This window comes from Balaenoptera borealis (assembly GCF_965194805.1).
Source record: "Balaenoptera borealis genome assembly, chromosome: 11".
Taxonomy (NCBI): domain Eukaryota; kingdom Metazoa; phylum Chordata; class Mammalia; order Artiodactyla; family Balaenopteridae; genus Balaenoptera; species Balaenoptera borealis.
The window spans coordinates 15155823-15181923 of record NC_138868.1 but is presented as its reverse complement, the minus strand read 5'-3'; the positions used below and the strand labels follow the sequence as shown (position 1 = coordinate 15181923).

Sequence of the window (26101 nt, the reverse complement as noted above, 5' to 3'; positions counted from 1 at the left end):
TGTCAGAAGAAATTTGCTCACCGGCTGATGAGCAAATTTGCTCATGTGGAAATTTGCTCACTGGCTGATTGTGAACTCAGTCATTGCCTTCATCTTCAAGATGACTGGTCCCGGCTGGCTTCTCTTCCAGCCATTTTTTTCTGATTCTCCATCTCTGGCAGCAGCCGCTGTGCCTTGATTCAGAAACTGCCCTTGTCATATCTGAGCAAGTGTTACCCAAGGCCTCAGGTGAGTGTCCGTGGCCTTCTCCCCCTCCTCTGCTGCTCTCAGGCAAGGGGCAGAGGAGGCCCAGAGGGTCCGCGGGGGACAGCTTGTCCACGTCAGCACCCCAGAGGGCCAGTGTTCAGGCACCCGCTGGCATCCCAGCAACAACCTTGTCCCAGGTACCGTGGCCCGTTCGGTTTACTCTGGGCTCTTCCCAGTTCCCCAGAGAAGCAGCTGGAGGAGCCGTGTCCCTGGGCAACTGAGAGCCTCCTGAACGCTCCCTTTTGCCCTTGTTTTTCTCTTTCAGCTGCAGTGCCGTGACTCTGTGAGCAAAGCCTGGGTGCCCGAGCAGCCACCGTGGCAGCAGAGTGCAACCTGCAGAACAGCTGATCACCTCCCGAGATGGAGCAAGCGTGTGTGTGTGTGTGTGTGTGTGTGCGTGTGCCGAGGAAGGAGTGGCCCGCCTATTTGCGTATGCATGTGTCTGTTTACACTCTTGTGGTTCCAAACGCTGCCTGGGCTGGAGGAGTACCTGTAGCAGCTTACCTCAGCCTCTGGACACCAGGCTAGAGGTCATGGCAGTGACTTTCACCCCAGACCTGTCCCTGTGAGCCAGCTGCCTTGTCTGAATAGAAGAGTGGTGGGACCTTAGCTGGGATCCTGGTATCTGCCCCCCAACCCTCCCTCCCTCCCTCCTTCCTCACGTCAGACTGCCGAGCAGGGGCGAAGCATTTCTGGCTCTTGTCCAGAGTGTGGGATTCTAGAGGCAGCTAGGGTTCTGCTGAGTTCCTGGGCGGGCTGGAGGGGACGGGTGTGTCCAGGCATAGTCACCTGGCCTGGCTTCTTATTTTAAAATTCCCTGCCACTGGGTTCTCTGGACTCTTCCTTGGGGAGCTGGGACTGAGCACGAGGCTGTAGACAGATCTGGAAGCTTTGCATCATCGTGCAGAAGTACAGCCAGGCGCCTGACTGGAGCGCTGCATGCACAGTGTCATAGACGTTAGCTGAGAAGAACATCTCCCTCTTCGGGGCTCGAAACCTGAGGTTACAGGTAGAAGGCCGGCTCTCACTACTGTTCCCCAGAAGCTGAGAGCCGGCCCCAAAGCTGACTGGAGACTCAAGTGCCTCCACCGGGAGGAGGCCAGGTTCCTGGTGGTAGAAAGCCCCCTGGCTCCTCTCGCCACACTCCATGGCATCTCGGTGCTGCCACCAAGCTCAGCTGGCACCAGCCAGGGAAGCCATTCTAGTCTGCGCTCTGAAGGCTTCCTCAGCCTGCCCGGGGCTGGTCAGCAACCAAGCTGCCACGTCAGCTCTCCCAGTAGCTGGACATCAAAGACCCAGGCAGGTGGACTGCCGGGGACAGTTGGGAAAGACCCAAGCCGCGATCCCACCCAGCGCACCAAGCCTTCCGGAAGCAGCAGGTGGGAGGTGTGACCCAGAGAAGCCAAGGCCTTGCATTCTAGGGCAGCCTGTACCTCCCACCTCAGCCTCCCACTGTCGGGGCTGTGCTGAGAAAGACACCATGAAAAGGAGGGCTGTGCGGTCAGCTGGAGCAAGTCTTCCTTCCACCCATGGCCTGCACTTGAGCCACAGCGTGTGTGTGTGTGTGTGTGTGTGTGTGTGTGTGTGTAGCTGAGAGGCCAGTTCCTCTTGGGATTGTTGTCCTCACACGTAACATTCAGCTGGCCTCTGGGCCTTCTCCTCTCTACCTCCCCTGTGACCTTCCCCAGCCTCAGAGCTGTTCATTCCCTTGGCCCCAGCCCTGCCCTTCACTGTCCTCTGTCCTGGGACCAGAACCCTGGGTCAGGCCCCTGCCTCCTACTTCTGTCCAGCACATCGACAGGCTTCTTCCTGAGACGTCCTCAGCCTTTCTCAGCCAGAGAGCTGCCTTTAGAGTCCAACTGTTGTATGTATGTCACCCTCACTAGAAATGTCCCATAATCATGTGGGGAGAACAGGGCACCGGTGATGGCTTTTTCTGCAGCATTGGGTTGGGGGCTTCACTGTTCCCTTAGCCCCAGCCAAGAGGAAAGAGAATTGGGGGCTATTGCCAGAAGGAGAGTAGAGCAAGCCTGGAAGGGCTAGTCTGAGAAACTGAGAAGGCCAGAGGGCTTAGGGCCAGAGTCAGTATTTATTTAGCAGCACCTTCAAATGTCAGGATGATTCCCTTTTCCTGCCCATTTAAGGATGGTTCTCTTCCCTAAGGTACAAGTTGGGAGGACCACCGTCCCCTACGTCTCCACCATCCCTGGCATGCGTCCACTCCGGAGCTGGGAGGGGCAGGGTGAGGAGAGGGTGTATCCAGTGGCCTGGAGCTCCACAATCGCTTCGTGCCTCCCCTCTCCTGGCCCAGGTGTCCCTGGGGGCTCCTGCAGAGCATTGCCCCAAATCCTGATCCAAGGGCCAGCATGGGGAGGAGATGGTCGCAGGCCAAATGCACTTTATACAGAGATTTTCTATTGCTGGGAAGGTGTGTTTCTCCCAGTTTGTTTGTGAATATTCATGTGTTTCATAAATGTCTGATCCTGTCTGAGCAGAGATGTGCTGTTGTCAGTTTTGTGGGAGGTCTGGGGACTGGGAGGCAGTGGGGCTTAGCCCGCATGAAGCCTTAGGCCAGACCGTCTTGGTTCTGCTGAACCAGGAGCCTCTCACCCGCCTTGGAGGTGGCAGGGAGGAGTGGATGGGAGATGGAGGATCAGGGGGGCTCCTACTTGAGCAACTGGAGCAACTAGTGGTCTAGACTCCAGAGCTTGGTCAGAGTTGGAGGTCAGTCGGCCATAATGGTACAGAGCCTGCCAGGGCCAGGATGAGGTTCCTGAGTGCTGTTCTGCAGTGACCCAGCCTCTCGGCCCACTTAAATCCCCCAGGCTGGGGATCAGTCAATGGCAGGGCCCTCTCCAGGCCCTCAATCCATTCTTTACCTCAACTCAGCCACGTAAGCTTCAGCTGCTTGGTGCAGACGGGATGCAAGCCCTCTGGCTCTGGCCACGTAGTCAGATCTGCCCACAGACGAGCCCAGAGCCTGGATGCTGACTTTGTCTCGTGCCATCTGGCCAGAGCGGCCCCTCTCTACGGTGTGCACGGGCTTTCCTGTGAGGGTGTCTAGTCTTGGACCACTGGACATGAGAGCTTTGTCAGCCCACACCCCAAATCCTTGTGGGATGGGGTTCGGGCCAGGCCAAGAAAATCACAAGCTGCCTTGCACAGAGTGAGAAAGGGGAGAAGTAGGAACTTGACCCTGGGACGCGTCTCATTCTCAGCTCTGCTTTGAAGCTCCTGATGGCCCCCTTCCCATTGACACCTGGGCCTGGCCTTCCCTCTCTCCCTTCTGGCTTCTCTCTAATGTGGCTTTGGTTTGGCCACGGAAGCTAAGATACCTTTGTTCTTCAGCAAAAGATTCTGGAAGATGGAGTTTTCCTACACACACACACACACACACACACACACACACACACGCATGCGCACGCGCACGCTCCTGACCTGAGGAGGCTCCCTAGTAGAGAAGCACACACTCTAAGGAACAATTATTAGCCACTATGGCAAAATTGCTTTCCCGGGAGGAAAAGTCAGCACCATAGCAGCAGGTGGTTACCGTTTGGGTGTAGTGAAAGGAGCCTGAGCCGAGACAGGAAAGGTAAAGTGTCCCCTCTGGGCCCAGGGGCAGGGAGAAGAGAGGCAGCCAAGGCCTTCGGCTCTAAGTATTGAAATGTTCTCAGGGCTGGAGCTCGGGGGTTGCTTACTGTGGGGCAGGTGCCTGCAACTCCTTTCCGGGTGCTAATCGAAGGGTCGTGCCACTGGGTTGCACAACCAGTGGGCAGTCTAGATTTGCAAATAGGATTCCACAGCTGTGAAGCAGTTTGCTCTGCCCCTTCTTCAGAAGGACAGGACCTCTGTGGTTCTCTCAGCTGGCCAGACAAGCCAGTGAGGATTGGCCAGAGGCTCTATGACCCACCAAAGCTGGGGGCCTAGCCGTGGCCAGCAGCCTGAGTATCCAGAAGTCCATGCTCCATGAAAGAGCTCACAGGCTTAGTCCTCTTAGGGGAGAGAAGACCAGGAGGAACCATGGCCCAAACCTAGCAGGGGCAGAGGTGCTGGGGGGAGCAGGAAAACCACCGGAAGAATCTCAAGAAGTCAACTGTGGGGGCAGGAGGACAGGCCCCAAGTCTGAGAACGTGAGAAGCTGGCTGTGGGGCATCTGGGTGCACAGAGGGGGTGCTCGGCAGGAAATGCAGCTGAGCTGCTACATGAGGAGAGGGAGGAAGCAAGAAAGTCCTGACACAGGGAGGAGAAGCTGAGAGTCAGAAGCCAAAAGGAAGGGTTCAGTTCACCATTAGAGGTGTTTGGGGCTGAAGGGGGGCTTGAGTCAATCTTTAGTGAGGAGACCCTCTGGGGAGAGTTCTTGGGACAGAGGGTCCCCTCAAGGTAAGGGGACAGGGTGGGGTTAGCCCTGATTCCCAGCTGGAGGTGGGGCGTTCCCAGCCTCCAGTGACAACACATTTGTATTACATTTCATCCTCACAACCGTGAGATGGACCATTATTGTCCCCATTTCACAGATGAGAAAAATCAAACCTTAGGTCTCTTGTCACTAATGCAAGGCCACACCGCCTATTCACTTGGAGAGCCAGGCTGTGACTTCACACCACCTGACTCCAAATCTGTCTGCTCTAGGAGCCAACTCCCAACACCCACTCGCCTTTTTCTGCCTTCCTCCATGACCCTCATTTCCTGACTGCCCTCTTTGCCTGCAGCGAGGGGGTCAACTAGGGTCCTAGGGACCAGGGACCCACCATTAGTTATTCGATACCCAGGCGCTAGGCAGACCCCGAGGAGCAGAGCCCTCATGGGCACGGAGGGCTTTGAGGGAGGAGGAACTGAGCTGAGGAGTCGGTGTGGGATTTAGGGCGGGGCTGGGCCAAACTCGGCGACCGCGGGGCGGCGACTTCAGCACCTTGGAGAGCGCGCGCGGGAGGGCGGAGCTCGCGGGGCAGGGGGCGGGGCGCACGAGACCCCGGCACGGAACCCGGGGGCGCGCGCGGTGGCGCTCGCGCCAGTCCCGAGAGCGCTGCGCGGTCTGGAACTGTGCCCTTCCCTGCGCAGGTGCTCCCGCCACTCCCTCCCCAGCCCGATACCCGCGGCGGCGGCCTCTCGCCGCGCCCCCGCCTCCTTCCCTTCCGCCGCCGCCGCCGCCGCCGCCGCCGCCGCCGCCGCCTCCGCGCCGCGCTCCGCCCGGATGGCCAGGGCTGTGCGGGAGAATGGCGGAGCGAGAGAGCGGCGGCCTGGGCGGGGGGGCCGCGTCCCCGCCTGCCGCCTCCCCGTTCCTGGGGCTACACATCGCGTCGCCGCCCAATTTCAGGTGAGAAACTCCGGCCGCCGCGCCCCGCCCTTCGGCCAGGATTGACCTGCCCGGGCTCCCCCACCCCCGCGCCCCCAGCTCACACACACCAGACCCCGGAACGAGAGGGCGGCGTGGGGATGGAGTCTCTTCCCGAGACAGAGCCCCCGGAGCCCCCCCTCAGCCTCAGGTGCAGACTGATGGCCGCTGCATATCCGTGGTGCGGCTGCCTCCGCCATTCCGTGTCCTAGGCGAGGAGATCGTGAGCTGGAATTGGAGGAGTGGGCGCGGAGGCCGCCTTCTCCCCGACGTTGGGCTGCGGCGAGGCCTGGCGTGTGCGTTGAGATCCCGGAGGAGGCAGGCCGTCTGGGGCTTTGCCTGTGCCCAGTCAGAAGGCTTCTGAATAGAGATGGGAGCAGGCCGGGGTGCCCCGCGGGTCCCAGTTTCTTGGGGCGACCGACAGCCTTGGTGCAAGAAGGAGGGAGTCGTAGGCCGCTCCCCGAGTCCTGCCTGGCCAGAGGGGCCCAACTCCCAGGCCTGGCGTGGCCAGGACCCTCCGTGGACTGGGGCAAGCCCTGACCTGGTCAGGTGTGTGCAGGTGCAGAAGGCCTGGCCCCAACCCCGAGATCCTAGGCCCGGCTGTGGGAGAGAGGGAGTCTAGTTTGGAGCGCCCAGGAGTAGCCAGGGGTATTGGTGGGATGGTTCCTGCTGGGGTAGCTACCCAAGACCCTGATCTGAGCTCCTCCTTCACCTCTCTCCCTGCCCCCATCTGGTGTTAGGCACTTGGGAGGTGGAGTTCAGAGAAGTGGCAGAGGGTGTTGCGGGAGAAGGGGTGAACGTCCCTCCCTCCTAAGCCGGCCGGTTGGAGATGAGGAAGAGGAGGGTGTCACTGCTCCAGAGCCTCCGAGAAAGAGGCCTAGACATTCCCCATTGTTTCCCCAGCTAATGAGCTGGCGCCTTCCCTTCTCCTGCGGCCCCCACCCCAGCCAGGCCCCAGCTGGGCTCTGGCGCCAGCCCCTCTTCAGACCAAGCGGTTGCTGGCTCCCCGGCCCTCAGGTGGGCGGGGACCCCTGGGAATCTCTAATGGCATCATCAGGACTAGAAACCTCCCCCAAGGCCCTGAGCTGAGCTGGAAGAGACCAGAGGGAGGGGACCAGATGGAGGAGACCAAGCCTGAAGGCTCCAGGGCCGGGGGCTTTGGGGTTAGTGCCTCAGAGTAACGGGGCTGAGGTCTTAGACTGACCCCACTGACATGAAACACACCGCCTCGATGCAAACGCTGCCTCCCTTCCAGGAGACCCCTCTGTAGTGGGAGAGCATCGAGCTTAGACAGGCCTGGCTTCAAATCCTAGCTCCACCACTTTCTAGCTGTGTGACCTGGGCAGCTTCTTGTCTTTTCTGAATCCCATCTGTTAGGTGAGCTAATTAATATTGATTCCTTAATGTGCATCAAGTCGGCGCTCAACAAGTGTCAGCCCTCCACACCAGCGGGCATTTAGATAGCTCATTACGGCTCAAAGCGTGTTCCCTGTGCTGGCTCAGGTCACCCTCACAACCACCCTGGGCATGGGTATGGGCCTGCCCATTTTGTAGATGAGGAGACTGAGGCTCAGGAAGGCAGGGGGGCTTGCCCGAGGACCCCAAGGGAGTCAGAGCCTGAGGCTGCACTGGAACCGGGGTCTGCATGTTCATTCCAGTCTACCTCCAGGCCCTGCCTCTGGCCCAGAGGACAGCTTGGCCTCCCGGACCGGCTACCCCATCCCCAGGTGACAGTGCTTTCCGTTCCGCCCCACCCCTGGCAGGCAGGTTACCGTGGACGCCTTAGGGAGAGGAGCTGACGAGCCCGGCCGGCCAGTGAGTGTGTCCAGCCCTAGGCCCGGTGGGCGAGAGTGGCAGTACACCAAGGCTGAGGCGTGGGCCCGCCCTCCAGGAAACCTCGGCCTGGCCGCGTGTGGGAATAATAAGGGCAGTGTCTCCGGCCCCTCAGGGCCCGCCCCGCCGGCTCCCGGTCCCGCCTCTCACAGTTCTCAGACCCGCTGGTGTAACCCCTGGTGGGGACCGCTCTCCTGTGGCTCTGGCCTGGGTTTCAATCCTGGCTCGGTCCTCTTAGCCGCGTGCCAGGAGTGGGTGCTGAACGGCCTGAGTCTCTGTTTCTCCTCCACGATGCCAGCTTTGGCCCCTGCTCAGGGCGGTCCTAAGACTTGGATGAGACAACACATGCTGAGTGTTTCAAGGGCTGTGAAGAGCTGCGTTCACGAAGGGCTGTTCTTATTGGTGTTATTGTGCATGTGTGTGTGTGCGCGCGCGTGTGCCCCCAGCACCACTGTCAGCTTCCAGAAGGCAAAAGGAGTCAATACCTAAACTTTGGTTGGCCCAATGCCCAGCACAGAGTAGGTGCCCAATAATGCCTTAGTGGTTTCTTATTTAATTCAAGATAAAATTGGAGAGTTCAGAGGAGAACAGTGCACACTGTCAGAGAATAATGCTGTAAACGCCGCCGCCGCTTTGGGAGGCCCTCACTTTGCCCAGCTGCCAATCCAAGCACTTTCTGTGCAAGAGCATCTAGTCCTGCCCAGAACCACGTAAACAGAGTGTTATTGTTATCCCCACTTTGCAGATGAAGAAACTGAGGCATGAAGAGGTTAGATAAGTGGCAGAGCTGGGGTTTGAACGCAGTCTGAGTTCAGAGCCACCCTGGAAAGAGAGGGCCTGGAGTAAAAACAACGGAGGAGAATTTGTGGAGGGGGACGCATGGTGTGGATTTGGGAGGGTGGCGAGCGTTTGTTCGTTGATAGTTGGTTTAAATAAACATGTCCTTTTTTTTTTTCCTGATTATAGAAATGCTCCAACCAGTTACTAGTAGTTACCTTTGGCTCTGGTGTCGGGGGAGGGATTTTCACTTACTTCACGGACTTCTTTGACTTCTTATTTTTACCACATGCATAGGTTACTTCTGTAACTTACAAAATAATAAAAGAAAATTGAACATGAAAGTGATACATGTTCATTTTAAGGAAATTCTGTGAGAGAATTTAGAAACTTAGCAACGGATGCCTTGAGCTGGGTGGTGGGACGTAGGAGGGGGACAGTGGGACGTAGGAGGGGGACAGTGGGACAGCCCACATGGGAGGCTCGTGGGGAGTAAAGTGAGCGGCTGCCCTGGGTGTGTGGAAGGGGAGCGCGGATGAGAAGGACCTTACAGGTCAGCTCGTCCAGCCCATCCTCCTCCCCTTTTACTTAGAAGGAGACAGAGAGGGTGAGTGGCTTCCCGAGAACACACAGCAAGTTGCAGCAGAGCTGGGGCAGCACCGGGGCCTCAGGACTCCTTGCGTGGCGGTGGTGTTCTTGCCTCCACACTGCCTGGGGGGTGAGAGACAAGGGCCCTCCCTACGCATCTCTTCACAAGGTGCTATGCACTCAGCTGTTCCTTCGTTCATTCAACAAGTACTTGTGGGAATTCCCTGGCCGTCCAGTGGTTAGGACTCCGTGCTCTCACTGCCGAGGGCCTGGGTTCAATCCCTGGTCAGGGAACTAAAATCCCATAAGCCGTGCAGCACAGCCCCCCAAAAAACCTACAAGTGCTTGCACTTTGCCAGGCTCACTGAGACACTCCAGAGCCACTGACGGGGGGCCTGGCCCGTCGTGCAGACGTGTGGTCAGTGTAGTCAGACAGACAAGGCCTTACCAGACAGGCGGTAGGTGTGCTGTGACTCGGGTCAGGGGCCTGGAGGCGCCCTGGGTCAGGGAAGGGTCAGCTCAGCCCAGGCCTGGTGGGCGAGTGAGCGTCACCCAAGAGGAGGAAAGGTGAAGAGGGAAGGAGCGGCCCAGGCGGAGGGCTCAAGGCAGGAGCGAGCCAGCAGGGTGTGTGACGCCCGGTCTGGCACAAGTGTGGAGAGAGGGCATGCAGGAACGCGAAGGTCGTGTTGGGACCCTGGCCTGTCCACCTGTAAGCAGGGGCAGCCAGCAGAGGTCCAGGGAATGACGGCATCAGATGGTATCTCGGGGACTTCTCTGGTGGTGCAGTGATCAAGAATCCCCCTGCCAAAACAGGGGACACGGGTTTGAGCCCTGGTCCGGGAAGATCCTACATGCCACGGAGCAACTAAGCCCCTGCGCCACAACTACTGAGCCTGCACTCTAGAGCCCGCGAGCCACAACTACTGAGCCCGTGCGCCACAACTACTGAAGCCCACGTGCCTAGAGCCCATGCTCCGCGACAAAGAGAAGCCACCTCAATGAGAAGCCCATGCACCGCAACGAAGAGTAGCCCCCGCTCACCGCAACTAGAGAAAGCCCACGCGCAGCAACAAGGAACCAGTGCAGCCAAAAATAAATTAATTAAAGATGGTATCTCAGCTGCCAGGTAGAGAGTGGACAGGGAGGCTGGGAGACTGCTGGGAGACTGGCCACCCTGTGGGTGAGGAGGAGGAACAGGGGAGGATGTAAGGGAGATTCAGAGGGTAGATTAACCCACTTTTGAGGGACCTGGTGTGAGGGGGGAGGAGAGACAGGAGTCCAGGATGATGCTAGGTCCCGAGGGAGGGGGTGCCTTGCAGGAGATGAGAGGTTTGGCGGGCAGGGTGGTGAAGTCACTCGGAGGCCTGCTGAATCTGAGCTTGGTGATCACTGGGGGAGCCAATTGGAGGGTTCAAGCAGGCAGTTGGTTTGGGGTCTGGAGCTCAAAGGAGAGGATGGGGCTGGGGCTAAAGACCCTGGGAGTCTCCACTTAGTGCGCGATGGCCTGAAGCCTCAGGGAGAGCGTCACAGCCAGAGAGACAGAGCGAAGGGTGAGGCCGGGGGCCAGCCACGTTTTGGGGCGGGGGGGATGAAGAGCTGCGGCTGCCGGGGCCACTGCGCCCCAGCCCCAGGCCCTGGGCAGCGCCCCAGGCCAGCTGCGATGAACCTCCAGTGCAGGGACAGAACGTGGACTCGCCTCACACAGCCGGCTGTGGCCAGGGCAGGATTTCAACCCCCCTTCTTGGAAGTCAGAGCCTTAAATTTGGTTTCTGGATTCCTGGGGCCCCAGTGGATCCCACAGATTGGTTCCCTGGCCCCGTCCCCACTCCAGAGGCTCTTGCCCATCCTGGGTGCCGTCTTTGACCCCTGACCCTGCTCTTGGATTCGTTCAGGGAATCTCTAGGAGCGTTGACCGTGGGCCTTGCCTCATCCGGTGCCAGATGCTCTCTTGGAACACACAGGGCCTGGGTCAACCAGCACTGCCTCTAATAGGCATTTTTTTTTTTTTTTTTTTTTTTTTTTTAAATTATTATTTATTTATTTTTGGCTGTGTTGGGTCCTCGTCTCTGTACGAGGGCTTTCTCCAGGTGCAGCAAGCGGGGGCCACTCTTCATCGCGGTGCACGGGCCTCTCACTATCACGGCCTCTCTTGTTGCAGAGCACAGGCTCCAGACGCGCAGGCTCAGCAGTTGTGGCCCACGGGCCCAGCTGCTCCGCGGCACGTGGGATCCTCCCAGACCAGGGCTCGAACCCGCGTCCCCTGCATTGACAGGCGGACTCTCAACCACTGCGCCACCAGGGAAGCCCTCTAATAGGCATTTATTTAGTGCCTACAGGGTACAGGGCCTTGGGTCTCATGCCCTCAGGAAACCCAGCTCTGTGAGGGGCCAGAGCCAGGCCCGGGAGGCGGCTGGTGGGAGGTGTGACCCAGCGAGGACTAGGAGAGAAGACCCCCCAGATCCCACCATGTCTCACAGCCGTGTTTTGTCAGTGTTTCTTCCTGCGTGTGAATCATCATGTGGAGCCATAACGTGACATGTTCTGTCTTCTGCTCATTGTATTAGTTGCCATTTTCTACATTAATACACAGACTTTATTTATTTATTTAATTTATTTATTTGGCTGTGTCGGGTCTTAGTTGTGACGCGCGGGCTCAGTAGGTGCGGCGCACAGGCTTAGTTGCCCCGCGGCATGTGGGATCTTAGTTCCCCAACCAGGGATGGAACCCACGTCCCCTGCATTGGAAGGCGGATTCTTAACCACTGGACCACCAGGGAAGTCCCAGTACACAGACTTTGTAACGTTCATCCCAAAGGAGAGTTATACTCCCTCTGCTGTTTGCCGTTACCAGGACACACATCCTTGTGTATAAAGGTCTTTCCCTGGGTGGGATTATTTTCTCAGGATAGTTTCCTGAAAGTCGAGTCACCAGATCCCAGGGTTCTTGCTCCATATCAACACCACGGTTGAGACACATGATAACCCCAAGTAAGGGTTTTCTCCTGAGACTTGTTTCTTGGGTTGGTTTCAGTTTTCAGTGAAGATGACCTCAGTGTGGACACAGTTGAGAAGGGAATTCCAGACCAGAGGAACAAACCCGGCCTGACCCCAAGGTCCACCCAGAGCTGGGGGTGGGATGGAGAGAGGGCTCTGAGGATGACGCCGGGCCTGGCTCGCCCCCATTCCAGCCAGTGCCACCTTCCCCGAGGCCTCCACATCCCACCCCAGACTCTGATGCAGGTGGGGGGCGGGGACACAGGAAGTTGAGTTGAAAGGGGAACTGACATAAAGATTTCCAAGGGGGAAATCTAGAAAGACCTGGGGACACCAGTGGTTCATTCATTCAACAACGTTCATTAAGTACCTGTCGTATCAGGCACCACCCACTGTTGGTCAAGAGAGACACGATCCCGCCCTCAGGGATGGACTGCCTCTAAGGGGAGCCCACCACTGGTTGCAGAGCCCAAATGTAAAATTACAGTGACCCAGGACACCGGCAAGAGGGACCCAGCCCATAGCAGGGCTCTTCGGCCTGATCAGGGAGGTGAGAGGAGGCTTTGTTAAGGGAGCCTAGAGAGTTGGCGGTGGTGGTGGGGGGCAATGATCTAGGCCAGAGGGGAAGGGAGGGGCCACAGGTGAGAATTTTGGCCCCTTTCCCTAAGGGTTGGGGGGAAGCTGTTAGGATTCTGAGCTGGGGAGGGGTGACAAGACCAGATTTGCATTTCAAATATTGGTTTTGGTGGCCCCTCGGAGAATGGCCTGTAGGGGAGCCTGAGGGAAGTGGGGAAGCTGCTTAGAGTAGGGCAGCCTGAGCACGTGTCTGAGAGCCCACTGGGCAGCTCTGCTCAGCACTCAGAAGGCAGCAGAGAGACAGGCTGGACCTTTGGACCACAGATGCCCCCTGTCATGAGAGGGGCCCGTGGGACACCATGGCCAGGACCCAAGGTCACTCAGCTGGCATCCTTACCTCACTCCAGGAGAGCCAGGAACAGGAAGACAAAAATGGCCTCTGAGCAACCAGATGCCTGGCTCTGATTGGCCTTGCTCAGCTAAAGCCTCAGCACTTTACCACTTAACCCTCACTTCGCATGCACTTCTAACTCCACCTACTACTGGGTTGAAACAGCAGGTTAGAAAGAGCTGCTGTAGGTGGAACGAGGCGAACAGGGAGATGTGACAGCACATGGCAAGGGAAAAGGCCATGACATGAACATCGAAACACCAGAGGCTTATCTGTTCGTTTAGGGGAGCTTGGCTCAGGGAAGAGGAGCCTGAGGATGGCATGTTCAGAATGCAGTGAGGAGCCAGCTCGGCCAGAGGAAGGGACTGGGGCACCGGAGTGGGAGGCGACGAGGTGAACGCGGAAGAGGGGGCCTGGAATATAAAGATAGACGCCAAAGGTCAGGGAGGTCTCCAGAGACCAAACCCATGACATCGAGTCACCAAATGCTAATATGGAGAGACCTCAGGAACCATCTCACCGGAATGGGCAAGCAGGTCTGATTGATTAGCAACGGCTGCCTCCAAAGGGCTGGAGTCTCCAGATCTAGAGGTGGCCTCGTGGTGCTCAGGGCTCAGGTCTCCATGGGGAAGGTGGATCAGTGGGTTCAGGAGGGATCCTTCCTTCCTTCCTTCCTCCCTCCCTCCCTCCCTCCCTTCCTTCCTTCCTTCCCCTCCTCCCTCTTCCCTTCCATCTTTTCCTTCCTCCCCATAGTTGCCCTCCTTGAGCTTGGAGGGACCAAGGGTCTGTTTAGCTTTCCCTCCATGAAGGGTATCCCAGGGCTTCGGCTGAGAGACCCAGAACACCTGGTGTCTGGAAAAGCAGGAGGAAAGGGCAGGGCTAGGGCTGGGACTGGGGCTGGGGGTTGGGAGGTGGGGGGAGTATGACTTGCAAAGGGGACTTCATAATCAGTAAAGCCCCTTGATCCTTGTTTGTGACCTCCTCACATCACCTTGCAATTCACAAACACTCCACTCAGTTAAATTTACCAGCACCCAGATATGGGGAGGGCTCATTTTATATATGGGGAAACTGCAGACTTATGGCATCTTAAGTCTGAGCCTTAGTGCTCCTCATCTGTAAAATGGACAGAATAAAAACCCTCTTCCAAGGCTGGAGTGAGGATGAAGGGAGATGCAGAGCATAAAGAAGGTTGGTGGCCAGGGCACAGCAGCCGCTCAGGAGACGGGGCGTCTGCTTCTCATAAGCGAAGGAATCAGGATTTGATCTCAGGCCTCCTGCCTCTGAGCCTGATATGGCAGCCATTCTACCATCTTGCCTGGCTTATGAGAAAAAAATAAGATTAAGGAGCTCCCTTAACCCACCCCACCAGAGCCAGGGATCAAGTGCAGGCTTTTTTTTTTTTTTTTTTTCTTGGCTGTGCCACGCTTGCATGTGGGATCTTAATTCCCCAACCAGGGATCGAACCCATGCCCCCTGCAGTGGAAACTCAGAGTCCTAACTGCTGGACCACCAGGGAAGTCCCAAGTGCAGGCTTTTGAGCCCCAGCCCAGTGCTCTTTCCACCACTGCCCTCAGTTAACCTCATTCCTCATCTGTAGAGGCTGATACAACTGTCCCTGCCTGCCCCCAGACCTGCTGTCCCAGGAAGTGGGAATATCGGGTGATGCTGAGATCAGGTGTGTAGCGATGAGCTGAGAAGCCCCAGCCCAGGTCCAAGCCAGACCCTGAACAGACTCTGCCCTGAACACTTCAGTTTGAGAGGAGCCGGTGGGGGCTGAGGTTGTCCTTGACGGACATCTAGCAGACACGCACTGGGTGCCTGGTGTATGCAAGATGACCTCACCAGCTCTGCCCTCCAGACCTCACTGGGAGGGAGGGGACCTTTATTCACCACCAGCTGGGTGCAGGGTGGGAGCAGGGTGTGAGCTCCATCTACCTTTGGAGCCTCCTGGGAGGGGAGGGAGGGCGTCTGATGCAGGCCTCGTCCTGTCTGCTCCCCAACACTGCCTCGCCTCCACGCAGAGGGTGACGCCAATCACAAGCAAGGGGAATGACAGGGGACCAGTGAGTGCTGCCCGGAGGGCTGTAAGGCACTGACACAGGGGGCCAGGAGGGCTTCCTGGAGGAGCAGGCTTAACTGAGCCTTCTACCAGCAAGCACAGGTTGAGAGCCTGCCACGTGCTCCATCCAAGTGATGGGTTAGACACTGGGGAGGCGGGTGCAAGAGGCAGGCAGTCACGCACGGAGCTGCAGATCTTGAATGCCAAGCCAAGGAGTCGGCCACTAGCAGGGAATCTTGGAGGGTTTTGAGTGGGGGGCGAAAGCGTGGCATTTCGGACAGCTCCGCCTGATAGTGGCGGGTGGGGTGGGACGGTGCTGGCATGGGGAAACTGAGGCAGGCAGGCCAGTGCGGAGGTCTGGGACTGCAGAGGCAGGAGCTAGACCAGGCTGGGCAGTGAGGACGAGGAGATGCAGATGTGTGCAGAGGTCACCGGCAGAGCAGGGGGCGTCTGAGGGCACCTCTGGGTTAGACACCCAGTGGTCCTGCAGCTGCCTGGTGCTGACTGAGTCCCAGGAGTGACTTCTCTGTGACTGGCCAGGCAGCCAGTGTGTATATTAACCATTTGCTTAGTGCCTGCCACTGGGTTCTCATCCCAGGGCCAGAGATGCCGCCCTGTGCCAGACTGAGCAGGGCTGCTCTGGCTTCTGGGCTGGGCTGTCCTCCCCACCCTCCCCCAGCCCTGGGAACCTACCACCCTCGGGCTCCAGGTCAGGAGAGGCCTTAAAGAGCACAATGTCCATCCAGCTCCCTCCCACCTCCTCCCCTGCTGTTTCTCCAGGGACCTTCCAGCTTCCGCTTACACCACCCCCACCCCGCAGTGCCAGGAGGCTCATTAGCTCCCAAGCTGCCCTTCCTGCCCTGCTGCGAGAGGTATCCACATACGATCTGGCCTTAGCCCTGGCTGTGGTGCCTCCGGTGCCCATAGGCACTTCCTGGATGGGTACTGAAGGATGGAGCCCTGGGGAGGGGGCACCCAGGTGGGCAATAGAGGCAGCCCAGACCCACCCCAGGCAGCACTGTGTGAAGGCCGCCTGGGCCCACAGAAACCTCCCTGATGAGGTATGGGGGTGAGCGAATAGCTGTGCGGATGGGGCGTCCATTTGTGGAGGATTTTGGAAGCCCCTCCATCTCCCTTCCAGGAGCCCTAATTGTGGTGCTGGCCCTTTAAAGCAGATCAGGGGCTGGCTTTTGGGGGGAGACATCCCAGATTTCTGCCATCTGCTTACAAGCCTGGGCCAGGGAGGGGGGCCACCCCAGCCCCCGACAGGGGCATTGGAAGGGCAGGTGGAGCCGTGGCATCGATTGCAGTAACCTGATCCCGCGGGGGAGGGGGGAGGGGGGCGGGGGGGAGGCTGACGGCAGCGGCAGCGCGAAGGGCCAGGGGAGGAAGCTGCCTGCAGCTGAGGGCTGTCTGGGAAGAGCTGGGACCGGGGCCGGGTCGGCAGCCGCTGCCTCTTCTTCCAGCCCATCTATTTTTAATGAGCTCCCCAGCCTTCTGCAGCGGGCTGGACTCAGAAAGGCAGGCCCAGGCGGTGGAGGCCCGAGGCCCCAGCCCTGCCCCGAGCCCTGGCACCTCCACCCTTCTGGGCATGAGAGGGCGGCCCTGGGGCCCCGCAGCCCCCCAGCCGGGCTGGGCTCTCCATGCAGCTGGTGCTGAAGATGGATTCCAGCCCAGACAATGACAGCTGGTTGGAGGATCAATGGGAGCGCTGGTAGGGGTGTGGGGACTGGTGTGGGGGAGGGGAAGTACTGGGGCAGCTCCATTGAGCTCCGGGTGTCCGTTTGGTCTGGTTGAGGTGAGAGGCAGAGGGTGTGGCCTCCTAGGATCCCCCTGGGGCTGAGCCCACCACCTCTCCTGGGTGACCTTGGACTAGTGGGTCTCCATTCTCTACGCCTCCGTCTCTTGGTCTTACTGAAGAAAAGACTCGGAATTCTCCCCAACTTCATTAGCAGAATTTTCCCAATGTCCCACCCACACCAAACCGGGCAGGGTCCCCGGGGCTGGGGCTGAGCAGGTGAGGGGACCAGCAGGCAGGCGCCTCAGGGGCTGGCACAGCCCTGCAGTCTGGGGTTGGGGCCCGGGGTTGGCCTGGGTGGAGAGGGTTCTAACACAGCCAGGTAGAGTTCCCTCGCTGAAGTGCTTTGATCTGCCTCCTGCGTTCAGGACACCTCCAGCTGTCCCTGCCCCCAGCTGGGCAGCCTCCTGTTCGGGGCCCACGTGCCAGGCAAGAGGATTTTGTGTTCGAATTGATGAGACCAAGAACACAGAACAGGGGCATGGTCTCTCCTAGAAGAGGCTGAAACTAGACTGACACCAGACTCCCCTGCACTTGCTCCCAGGGCTTACGAGGCGTGGGACTTCCTGGGCTGGGGACGTGGAGCACTTCTCGGAGGCTGGGGACATGGAGCACTCCTCGGAGGCTGGGGTGGGGCCTCTGCCAGCACCTTGGGTTTTGTCACTGCCGTGCACAGGGAGCCCCCCTCCAGGCATCCCTTGGAGTCTCTTCTCAACTCTCTGCCTCTTCCATGGGTGAACTGGCCTTGGCACCTGCCTTGACCCTGAGAGCCGTTTCTCTGGCAGAGCCAAGGCTCTGACCAGCTGGGCCTCCTAGGCATGGCCTCCTGATTGGCAGCAGGGTGGACAACTCCCAGCTGGGAAAGCTGGGGTAACCTGGAGCCTCCCCTGCCACGGCCACCCTAGGAGGCCTGCCTTTTGACATGAGCCCAAAACTCTTTCCCTGCCTGTTCAGTACCCCTTGCACTGGCACAGGTGGATCCCAGGTCCCATCCTCTGGGGGTTGTGATCTGCCTTCGAGGGGCTGCCCCTTGGAAGAGGTACTAGGGAGGCATCAGGGGGCCTCGACCCGCTGGCAGCAATCCCCTGAGTGGTAACTTTGGCTTCTTGTCCCCACCAGGCTCACCCATGACATCAGCCTAGAGGAGTTTGAGGATGAAGACCTCTCCGAGATCACTGATGAGTGTGGCATCAGCCTGCAGTGCAAAGACACCCTGTCCTTACGGGTAAGGGTGGGCTCTCGGGAGCCCCTGAGTGGGGTGGCAGGATGGGTAGGGACGGGACTGAAGGTGTCCCCATATCTAGAGGGGCTTTCAGGGTCTGTGTGGCACCCTCATTAAATGAAATAACATGCAGGAAACATCCAGTACAATGCTTGGCACATCTTGAGTGCTCAGATTCTTAATGTATTATTTATTTATTTATTTTGCCAGGGGCTAAGGCAGGAGATAGCTCCTTCAACTGCCCACAAGAAGGGAGAGAGCGGGAAGTCTTGAGGCCTAGGACAGCAGCAGTTAGGGCCAGAATTAAGGGAAGCCTCAGGACTACCCTAAATCCTTTCCAAAGCTGCCTTGGCAGAGGGCCTGAGGCAGAGCAGGGTGGAGTCTGGTGGAATCTACAGTGCTTTGGGGCAGGAAAAAGAGCCAGGACACTCCCTTGGCTACCATTGCACCAAACACACCACACAGCCTCGAAGACCCTCTCTGGCCCACCATCCTAAAGGTCCCTCTAGAAGGTTAATCCAGCATTGCTGCTGCTTTGGGCCCCATGGCTTTGTCATAGGACAGATGGCTCTCTCGGCTCCCAAAGTTCTGAATCCTGCCAGGAGGTCCCCAGCATCTGGAGAGACTGAGTCAGATAAGGATCCCCCTATGTCTTTTTTCTTTTTTTAATTGGCGTATGATTGCTTTACAATGTTGTGTTAGTTTGTGCTGTGCAATGAAGTGAATCGGCTATATGTGTACCTATATCCCCTCCCTCTTGGGCCTCCCTCCCACCTCCCCCCGCCCCACCCCAGGAAGAAGGGGCCGCTAGCCATGAGACAGAAGGCAAGTGCGTAGCTAGGTTGCAGAGCCCAGAGCTTCTCTCAGCCCCTGGGAGGGTGGGTAGCCGAAGTAGACATGGTGTTGGGAGAATGGTTAGCAAAGGAGAGCTGCTGTGTGAGCTGGGATGGGGTGCCTCTATGTTGACCTCCTTTTGCCCCCAGAGATTCTGTAAGTTCTGCCAGGCAAGAGGAAACCAAGGGGTGGGGCTAACCCTCCAGTACCCTGTACTCCAACCCGCCACCCTCTGGCCAGGCCAGGAAGGGCTGGAGTCAGAGGCCACTGACTCTGGACTAACATAGCTTTTCGAAGGTCATACCCCTGTTCCGGACTCCCATTTGCACAAGCAGAGCCTTGGAGAGGGTGGTCCTTGCAACGAGCAGGACCCTGAGGCAGTACTAGCTCGGGGCGTACCCTGTGGGGCCTTAGACAAGCTCCAGGGGGCCATCAAGTACTCTTGCCAGTGAGTCCTCACCTCTCTGGGAAGCGGGGAGACAGTTAACTGGTGGGGGAATTGGAGAGTCAGAGGATCTGTCCAAGGTGCCAGGGAGTTAATGGCAGAGCTGGAACTAGAACGGGGGGCTCTGAACGGGGCTCTTAAAGTTAGACTGGCCTGAGAGAAAACCTCAGGTTGGAGGGGCCTCAGCCTGAGGACCGAGGAAGGTGGGGATGCCACTGCCTCGTCCAGGTGCCTGCCACTTGCTCCTCCCCCTCAGCATCCCTCTTCCAGTCGCGCTCAGGTCCTCCTGTCCTCACTGAGGCCCTCCTGGCTGAGACTATTTCCTCAGTTTTCCTCCCTGCCCCCTTCAAAACCCCGTCCCCATCCCTTGTGGGGCCCGAGCTCCTCGGCGACCCTGCGTCCCCATGGCAACAGCGGTGACCTCACTCTGGGCTCGGCTTACTACCCGGGTGAGGTCACTGGCCGTTGCCAAGGGAACGGGAGGGTGCAAAGAGTCGGGAAGGGGGGACCTTGGGGAGGGGAGAAGTGTGGAGTGCAAAAGGCGCCGCCTGACGTGGGGAGGAGGCGGCCTCACGCATCCTCGAAGGCGCGGGAGGGCACAGCCCTCGCGCGGGGCTCCTGCTCCGCTCCTTCTGTCCCCCTCTTTGCGGCCGCGGAATGGACTCGCCCGCGCGGGGGGCGGTGCGCGGCGGCCTTGGCCCCGCCCCTTCCCCGCCTCCTGACGCCCCTCTGTCGGCGCCGAGCAGCCCCCACGCGCCGGGCTGCTGTCTGGGGGCAGCGGCGGGGGCGGCGGCGGCGGCGGCGGCGGCGGCGGGGGGAGCCGGCTGCAGGCCGAGATGCTGCAGATGGACTTGATCGACGCGGCGGGGGACACTCCCGGCGCTGAGGACGACGAAGAGGAGGACGAGGAGGAGCGTGCGGCGCGGCGGCCGGGAGCGGACCCGCCTGAGGCGGAGCCCCGCCAGGAGACGGCGCCCCGTGGCCAAGGTCAGGGCCAGGGCCCGGGCGGCGGGGACACGTACCGGCCCAAGCGGCCCACCACGCTCAACCTCTTCCCGCAGGTGCCGCGGTCTCAGGTGAGGAGCCAGCGGCTTGGGGGCGGAGCTTAGGGGGCGGTGCCCCGGGGCAGGGCCCCGGGAGGTCTTCGGGGCGCCGGGCGTCTCAGGGTCCAGGCCCGGACGGGCCGGGGGGCAGGAGGAGCTGCGGGAGAGTCACTTGCCAGTCCGGAGGAGGGAGAAGTCTCGGGCCTGCTGACACCTTCCGTAGCTTCCCAAGGGGGAGGTCCCTGGGGAGGTGGTCGCTGAGGGCAAGTGGAGTCTGTCCTAAGTGAGAGGGGCCGAGCGGGGCTGGCTGGGTTTGGAGCCTTGAGAGGAGAGGCTGAAGGAATGAAAGGGCTGAGAGGGATAGTGGAAGGATGCGGGTGAAGAGAGAAGTAGGCAAGTAAGAGAACAGGGCTTCGAGGGGTTGCAAGGGTATGGGGTTCCCGGTGAAGGTGGGGCAGAAGCGGGGCCTGAAGAAAAAGGCATGTGAAGTGGTCGGGTCAGGGGAAAGTCATGGGAAATTTTGAAGCGCTAGGGATGGGGACCAGCAGCCAGTTTGAAATGTGGGCAGCTGGGGATTCCCAGAAGGTAGGGAAGAGAAATGGGAGGTGGAGCTGCTTGGCTGAGTTGGGGGCCTAGGGCCCCTGGACTGGGTGGCTGGATGCCAAGGAGGGTTGAATAGGGTCGGGGAGAGCCGGCCGCGGCCCATTGTCTTCCAGGCCCAGTCTGGAGAGGTACAGAGGAGCGGCTCAGGGAGCTGGGGCTGCTGGTGGAGGGTGCAGGGGCTGCAGGGAAAGGATTGGTCCCTTTCCCAGGATCCTCTCGGGTGGGTTTTGGCAGCCAGACTCATGCATGCGAGAGCCTGTGAGGGTGTCCTCAGGGGAGGGGGCTAAGTTGTGTGCAGGGAGCCTTGTATGTAGGCATCGTGGAGAGGGGTCCCAGGGGGCTGAGAATGTGGGGTGGGTGGCCCTGATATCCAGGAAGGAGGCCTCTGACAACTACATCTGTCACTCCTCTGTCACGTGCTCTTGGGGGGGGTGGGGAAACCATGTTCTGGATTCGTCGTTTGTATGATTCATCCCAGTCCCCCAAGCCAGGGGAGCTGCTGGGGAGAGCCTTCCTCCTGGCTCACCTAGAATGTCCCTGCCCCTTCCCTAGGCCATAGCTTCCTGAGCTCCAGGGGAGTTGGGCTGGAAGTGGGCATCTTCCTTGTAAACCCTCCATGTCTGAGGCTGGGGGTCTGGCTCTGTCCCTGGATGGCTCTTGCTTCTCCCCCCCCCCTCCCCCACTCACCACCATTCACGTTGGCCATCACCACCTTTGTTGAGGCTGATGAGAGCATCTCCATGAGGGTTGGCCAGCTTCCCTGAGCCAAGGGGTGGTCTGTCTCACACCAATAGCCCTGGCTGGGAGGGCTGTGACTTGCCACCCCTTCCGCCTGCTCCAGAGGGTTGGGGGTGAGGCCCTTGGCAAGTGTTAGGGGGTGGGGGGAGCAGCAAATGGCCTAGGGATGGCCTGATGGGGGCAGGGCCAGGGCCTCCCTGTGCCGGGCACTGTTGAGCGCTGCTGTCACAAGGGCCTTTTGTTCCCTGCACAGGACACACTGAATAATAATTCCCTGGGCAAGAAGCACAGTTGGCAGGATCGGGTGTCGAGATCATCCTCACCACTGAAGACAGGTAAGTCGCGACCCTTTCCCTTACCTGGACCTCCACGTGCCCTCAGTCCCCACTGCAGAGAGCAAACCAGCAGTCTCCAGCCTGCTGGGTAGAGGTGAACTGCCTGTCCCACAGGCCTGAGCAGGCCCAGCCGCTGTCGGCTGTGGCTGGAGTGAGAGGACTGGCCCCAGAGCCTGCCGTAGGCCTGCTGCCCCTGAGGCTCTATCTTGGTGTCTGTGTCCACATGCTGAGTGGAGGGAGCAGGTAGCCTCGGAGTCAGGGGCGAGGCACCTGCCTTCAGCACTGCCCTGCCTGCTCTCCAGGGGAGCAGACACCTCCACATGAGCACATCTGCCTGAGCGATGAGCTGCCGCCCCCAGGCAGCCCCGCCCCCACCAAGGATCGAGGCACCTCCACCGACAGCCCTTGCCGCCGAAGCGCTGCCACCCAGATGGCACCTCCCGGTGGCCCCCCTGCTGCCCCACCGGCTGGCCGGGGCCATTCGCATCGAGACCGCATCCACTACCAGGCGGACGTGCGGCTGGAGGCCACCGAGGAGATCTACCTGACACCAGTGCAGAGGCCCCCAGACCCTGCAGAGCCCAACTCCGCCTTCCTGCCGCCAGCTGAGAGCCGGATGTCGGTCAGCTCCGACCCAGACCCTGCCACTTACCCGGCAACTGCAGGGCGGCCACACCCCTCCATCAGCGAGGAGGACGAGGGCTTCGACTGCTTGTCGTCCCCAGAGCGGGCCGAGCCGCCAGGTGGAGGATGGCGGGGGAGCCTGGGCGAGCCGCCGCCGCCTCCACGGGCCTCGCTGAGCTCGGACACCAGCGCCCTGTCCTACGACTCGGTCAAGTATACGCTGGTGGTGGATGAGCACGCACAGCTGGAGCTGGTGAGCCTGCGGCCATGCTTCGGCGACTACAGCGACGAGAGCGACTCGGCCACCGTCTACGACAACTGCGCCTCTGCCTCCTCCCCCTACGAGTCGGCCATTGGGGAGGAGTACGAGGAGGCCCCCCGGCCTCGGCCCCCTGCCTGCCTCTCTGAGGACTCCACGCCCGATGAACCCGATGTCCACTTCTCCAAGAAGTTCCTGAACGTCTTCATGAGTGGCCGCTCTCGCTCCTCCAGTAAGTTAGCAGCAGGGAGCTGTGTGGGGATGGGGGTGAGGGTGTCCCCGGGAGGTGGCCTCAGGTCCATCTGGTTCAAGGCACTAGGACTGAGCACTCTACCTGCCCCGCAAGCCTCAACCAGAGCTGGGACCACCCTCTCCTAGCCCGTCCCCCTCATCTACAGGTGCAGAGTCCTTCGGGCTCTTCTCCTGCGTCATCAATGGGGAGGAGCAGGAGCAGACCCACCGGGCCATATTCAGGTGAGAGCCCCAGGGCTGGGCTGGCCAGGCAGCAGCCGGGGCCAAACCCTCCCTGCCTCTGCCGTCCCCCCCCGGGCCTAAACCCAGCCCCACCACTCAGCCCCAGGTGGACAGTGTCCACCCTCTAGAACTCAAGAGTTCAGGGACGGAATGGATGATTTCGGAGCAATGTGTTGTGCTGCCCAGAGCCCAGGACTGAGCACCTAATCTGGCCGGGGCAGGGGCCCAGGAGGGTGCCCAACAGAGACACCTGACCAGACACAAAACCCACTACCTCTCACCCTCTTCCATGTGGAAATACTCACGTCCTGTGACCTCTCACAGTTTATCAGTGGCCCTGGTCACTTGCTCCCTTGGCTGCGAGTTCCTCCATGGCAGATGCATGTCTCATTGACCTTGGCCTCCCCCCAAACCCCAGGAGTGACAGCCACATGGGACGCTGTGCAAATGTTTACTGAACCAGCGATGCCGACGCAACCCCCGACCCCAGAGCAGGGTGGGGAGTAGATGGCTGGCTGGAGGGGCCTGGGTGGTGAATTCCTCACAGGCCCTTGTTGGAGACAGGTTTGTGCCTCGACATGAAGACGAACTTGAGCTGGAAGTGGATGACCCTCTGCTGGTGGAGTTGCAGGCTGAGGACTACTGGTATGAGGCCTACAACATGCGCACGGGTGCCCGGGGCATCTTTCCTGCCTACTACGCCATCGAGGTCACCAAGGAGCCTGAACATATGGCAGGTAGTGTTCCTTCCCCCCACCTGGTGCCACTGGGCCCCCCCGTCTGCCCTGCCCCCATTTGCTGCCGGGCAAACCTGTGCTCCAGATCTCTACCACCCGGGGGGTGGGGGGCCGGGCAGCGGTGACTTCAGGTCCATTTCACAATCGAGAAAAGTGAGGCCCAGCCAAATCGGGGCAGCCCTGGGTGGTGCATCCTGTGCTGGGTCTGCCACTTCTCACTCCACACTTGCTTTCCAGCCCTGACCAAAAACAGCGACTGGGTGGACCAGTTCCGGGTGAAGTTCCTGGGCTCAGTCCAGGTTCCCTATCACAAGGGCAATGACGTCCTTTGTGCCGCTATGCAAAAGGTACCTGCTCCGCTGGGGAGGGTGCCGGGTGCCCACCCCTGGCCCGGTCCCCATCCTCTCCTGGGGAGAGGGCCACCCAGCACCTGATGTTCCCATCCCTCACCCACAGATTGCCACCACCCGCCGGCTCACCGTGCACTTTAACCCGCCCTCCAGCTGCGTCCTAGAGATCAGCATGCGGGGCGTGAAGATAGGCGTCAAGGCTGATGACTCCCAGGAGGCCAAGGTGACTGCCCCGGCCTGGCCCCGCTCTCCCGCCAGACCTCCAACCTGTGCCCCTGCAGGCTGATGACCACCCTTTTCTCTCCTCCCTCCTGCAGGGGAATAAATGTAGCCACTTTTTCCAGTTAAAAAACATCTCTTTCTGCGGATACCATCCAAAGAACAACAAGTAAGAACACGATGGGGAAGAGGTCAAGGCGTGGGTGGTGGTTCAGGGCGTGGGTCCACGCGTGTGCCTGAGGGTTCTGAGTCCCCGTCCTGCCCAGACAGACTGCTGTCCTCCCACAGGTATTTTGGGTTCATCACCAAGCACCCTGCCGACCACCGGTTTGCCTGCCATGTCTTTGTGTCTGAAGAATCCACCAAAGCCCTGGCAGAATCCGTGGGGTACGTGTGTGTGTCCTGCCAAGCACCCAGCCCTGTGGCCAGCCCCGGTCTCAGGCCCCGAGCACGTTCCTCATGCTCGGCAGCATCCCTCAGTCCTCCCCGGCGCTCTGCACAGTGTCCTTGGGCCACAGTGGCCTGGAGAGAGGGCTGGGTGGTCTTGAGGTCCAAACTTCTTAGTTGCTGGGCCCTTTCTTCACCTGAAATCTCACTCAGGAAACACTGTGTGCAGAGAACAGAGCCGAGCAGCTCTGGCTGGGGGAGGCGCAGCCCCATCCGGGTACCCCGAGGCTCCTGTGTGAAAACCCTGGGTCGAGATCCTGTTCCTCCCCAGTCATTCTGGTGTGTCTGCCTGCCTCCTAGGAGAGCGTTCCAGCAGTTCTACAAGCAGTTCGTGGAGTACACCTGCCCCACAGAAGATATCTACCTGGAGTAGCAGCTCTGCCTCGCCCTCTGCATCCCCTGGGCCCTGGGGCCGGCGCCAGGATGGCTGGCTGCTGACAGGACATGGCACTGCTTGAGGAGGGGCACCTGCCACTACCAGAGGATGGGGAAGTGGGGGGCTGTTGGCCGAGGGTGGGGGAGGGTGGGGGTTATGGGGAGAGGCAAATGCAGTTTATCGTAATATATGGGATCAGATTCATCTATGGAGGATGGAGTGGGCTGCCCAGGGATTGGGAGGGAGTGGGGCTGGGGGGTGGTATTAAGCCTCTGGCCAGGAAGGGTGCCCATCCTCGGAGCGGAGGGTTCTGTCCTATCTTGGGCCTCCGGCCATTGGCTCCCACCTCGACAAAGCTCATGCCACCTGCGAGTGCCCACCCCACCCCCGCCCCCAGCTCCCAAGCCCAACCGAAGGGCCCTGAGCTCAGGCTGAACCCAGCCACCTCCCGAGGACTTTGCAGCAAGGAGAACGGCAGCAGGTGGGAGCGCAGTCCCTGTCCCCAGCCCTGTCACTTGTGTGGCCTCTGGATGGCTCCTACCACCAGCCTCACCGGCATGCCGGCCCCTGGCAGGGGTGCGGCCTCACAGGGAGGGAGAGCGCCGCAGTGGGGCCCCGCCTCAGCAGGAAAAGGAGGCTTCCGCCCCGGCCCCGGCCAGCCAGGCCCCTTGGCTGCTTCAGCGGTAGCCCCATCTCGGTCCTGTTATGCTGGCCACAACTATTAAAGTGCCATTTCCTGTCGGGACCACAGTGGGTCTCATCTGCCTGTCTACTTGGACCCCCTCCCTTGCCCAGCTC

At 59.8% G+C, this 26101-nt stretch overlaps 2 protein-coding genes across 4 annotated transcripts in view; both read left to right on the top strand.

Moving 5' to 3' along the window:
• CRY2 (cryptochrome circadian regulator 2) overlaps positions 1-2737 on the top strand; it is a 31803-nt gene extending 29066 nt beyond the window's left edge. For both annotated transcript variants that reach the window (XM_082341811.1, XM_082341812.1), the window contains one exon: positions 512-2737. The gene's annotated coding sequence lies outside the window, so the exon portion shown is untranslated. The remainder of the gene's footprint in view (positions 1-511) is intronic.
• Positions 2738-5262: 2525 nt separating this feature from the next.
• Positions 5263-26053, top strand: MAPK8IP1 (mitogen-activated protein kinase 8 interacting protein 1). 2 transcript variants are annotated; one of them, XM_082340170.1, is made up of 12 exons: positions 5263-5560; positions 17717-17822; positions 19845-20174; positions 21736-21817; positions 22120-22932; positions 23099-23174; positions 23739-23911; positions 24149-24258; positions 24368-24484; positions 24579-24649; positions 24769-24867; positions 25228-26053. In XM_082340170.1, the coding sequence occupies exons 1-12, from the start codon at positions 5460-5462 to the stop codon at positions 25298-25300; spliced, it is 2151 nt and encodes a 716-aa protein (XP_082196296.1). In that variant the 5' UTR covers positions 5263-5459; the 3' UTR covers positions 25301-26053. The 2 variants fall into 2 exon arrangements, with proteins under 2 accessions (XP_082196296.1, XP_082196297.1); XM_082340171.1 differs by lacking the exon at positions 5263-5560 and adding an exon at positions 16187-16513.
• Positions 26054-26101: the final 48 nt, after the last annotated feature.

Coding starts and splice junctions, on each gene's coding strand:
- MAPK8IP1 (XM_082340170.1), top strand. CDS start 5,460: ATGGCGGAGCGAGAGAGCGGCGGCCTGGGCGGGGGGGCCGCGTCCCCG. Junction 24,650..24,768: donor TACCATCCAAAGAACAACAA/GTAAGAACACGA, acceptor GTCCTCCCACAG/GTATTTTGGGTTCATCACCA. Junction 24,868..25,227: donor GCCCTGGCAGAATCCGTGGG/GTACGTGTGTGT, acceptor CCTGCCTCCTAG/GAGAGCGTTCCAGCAGTTCT.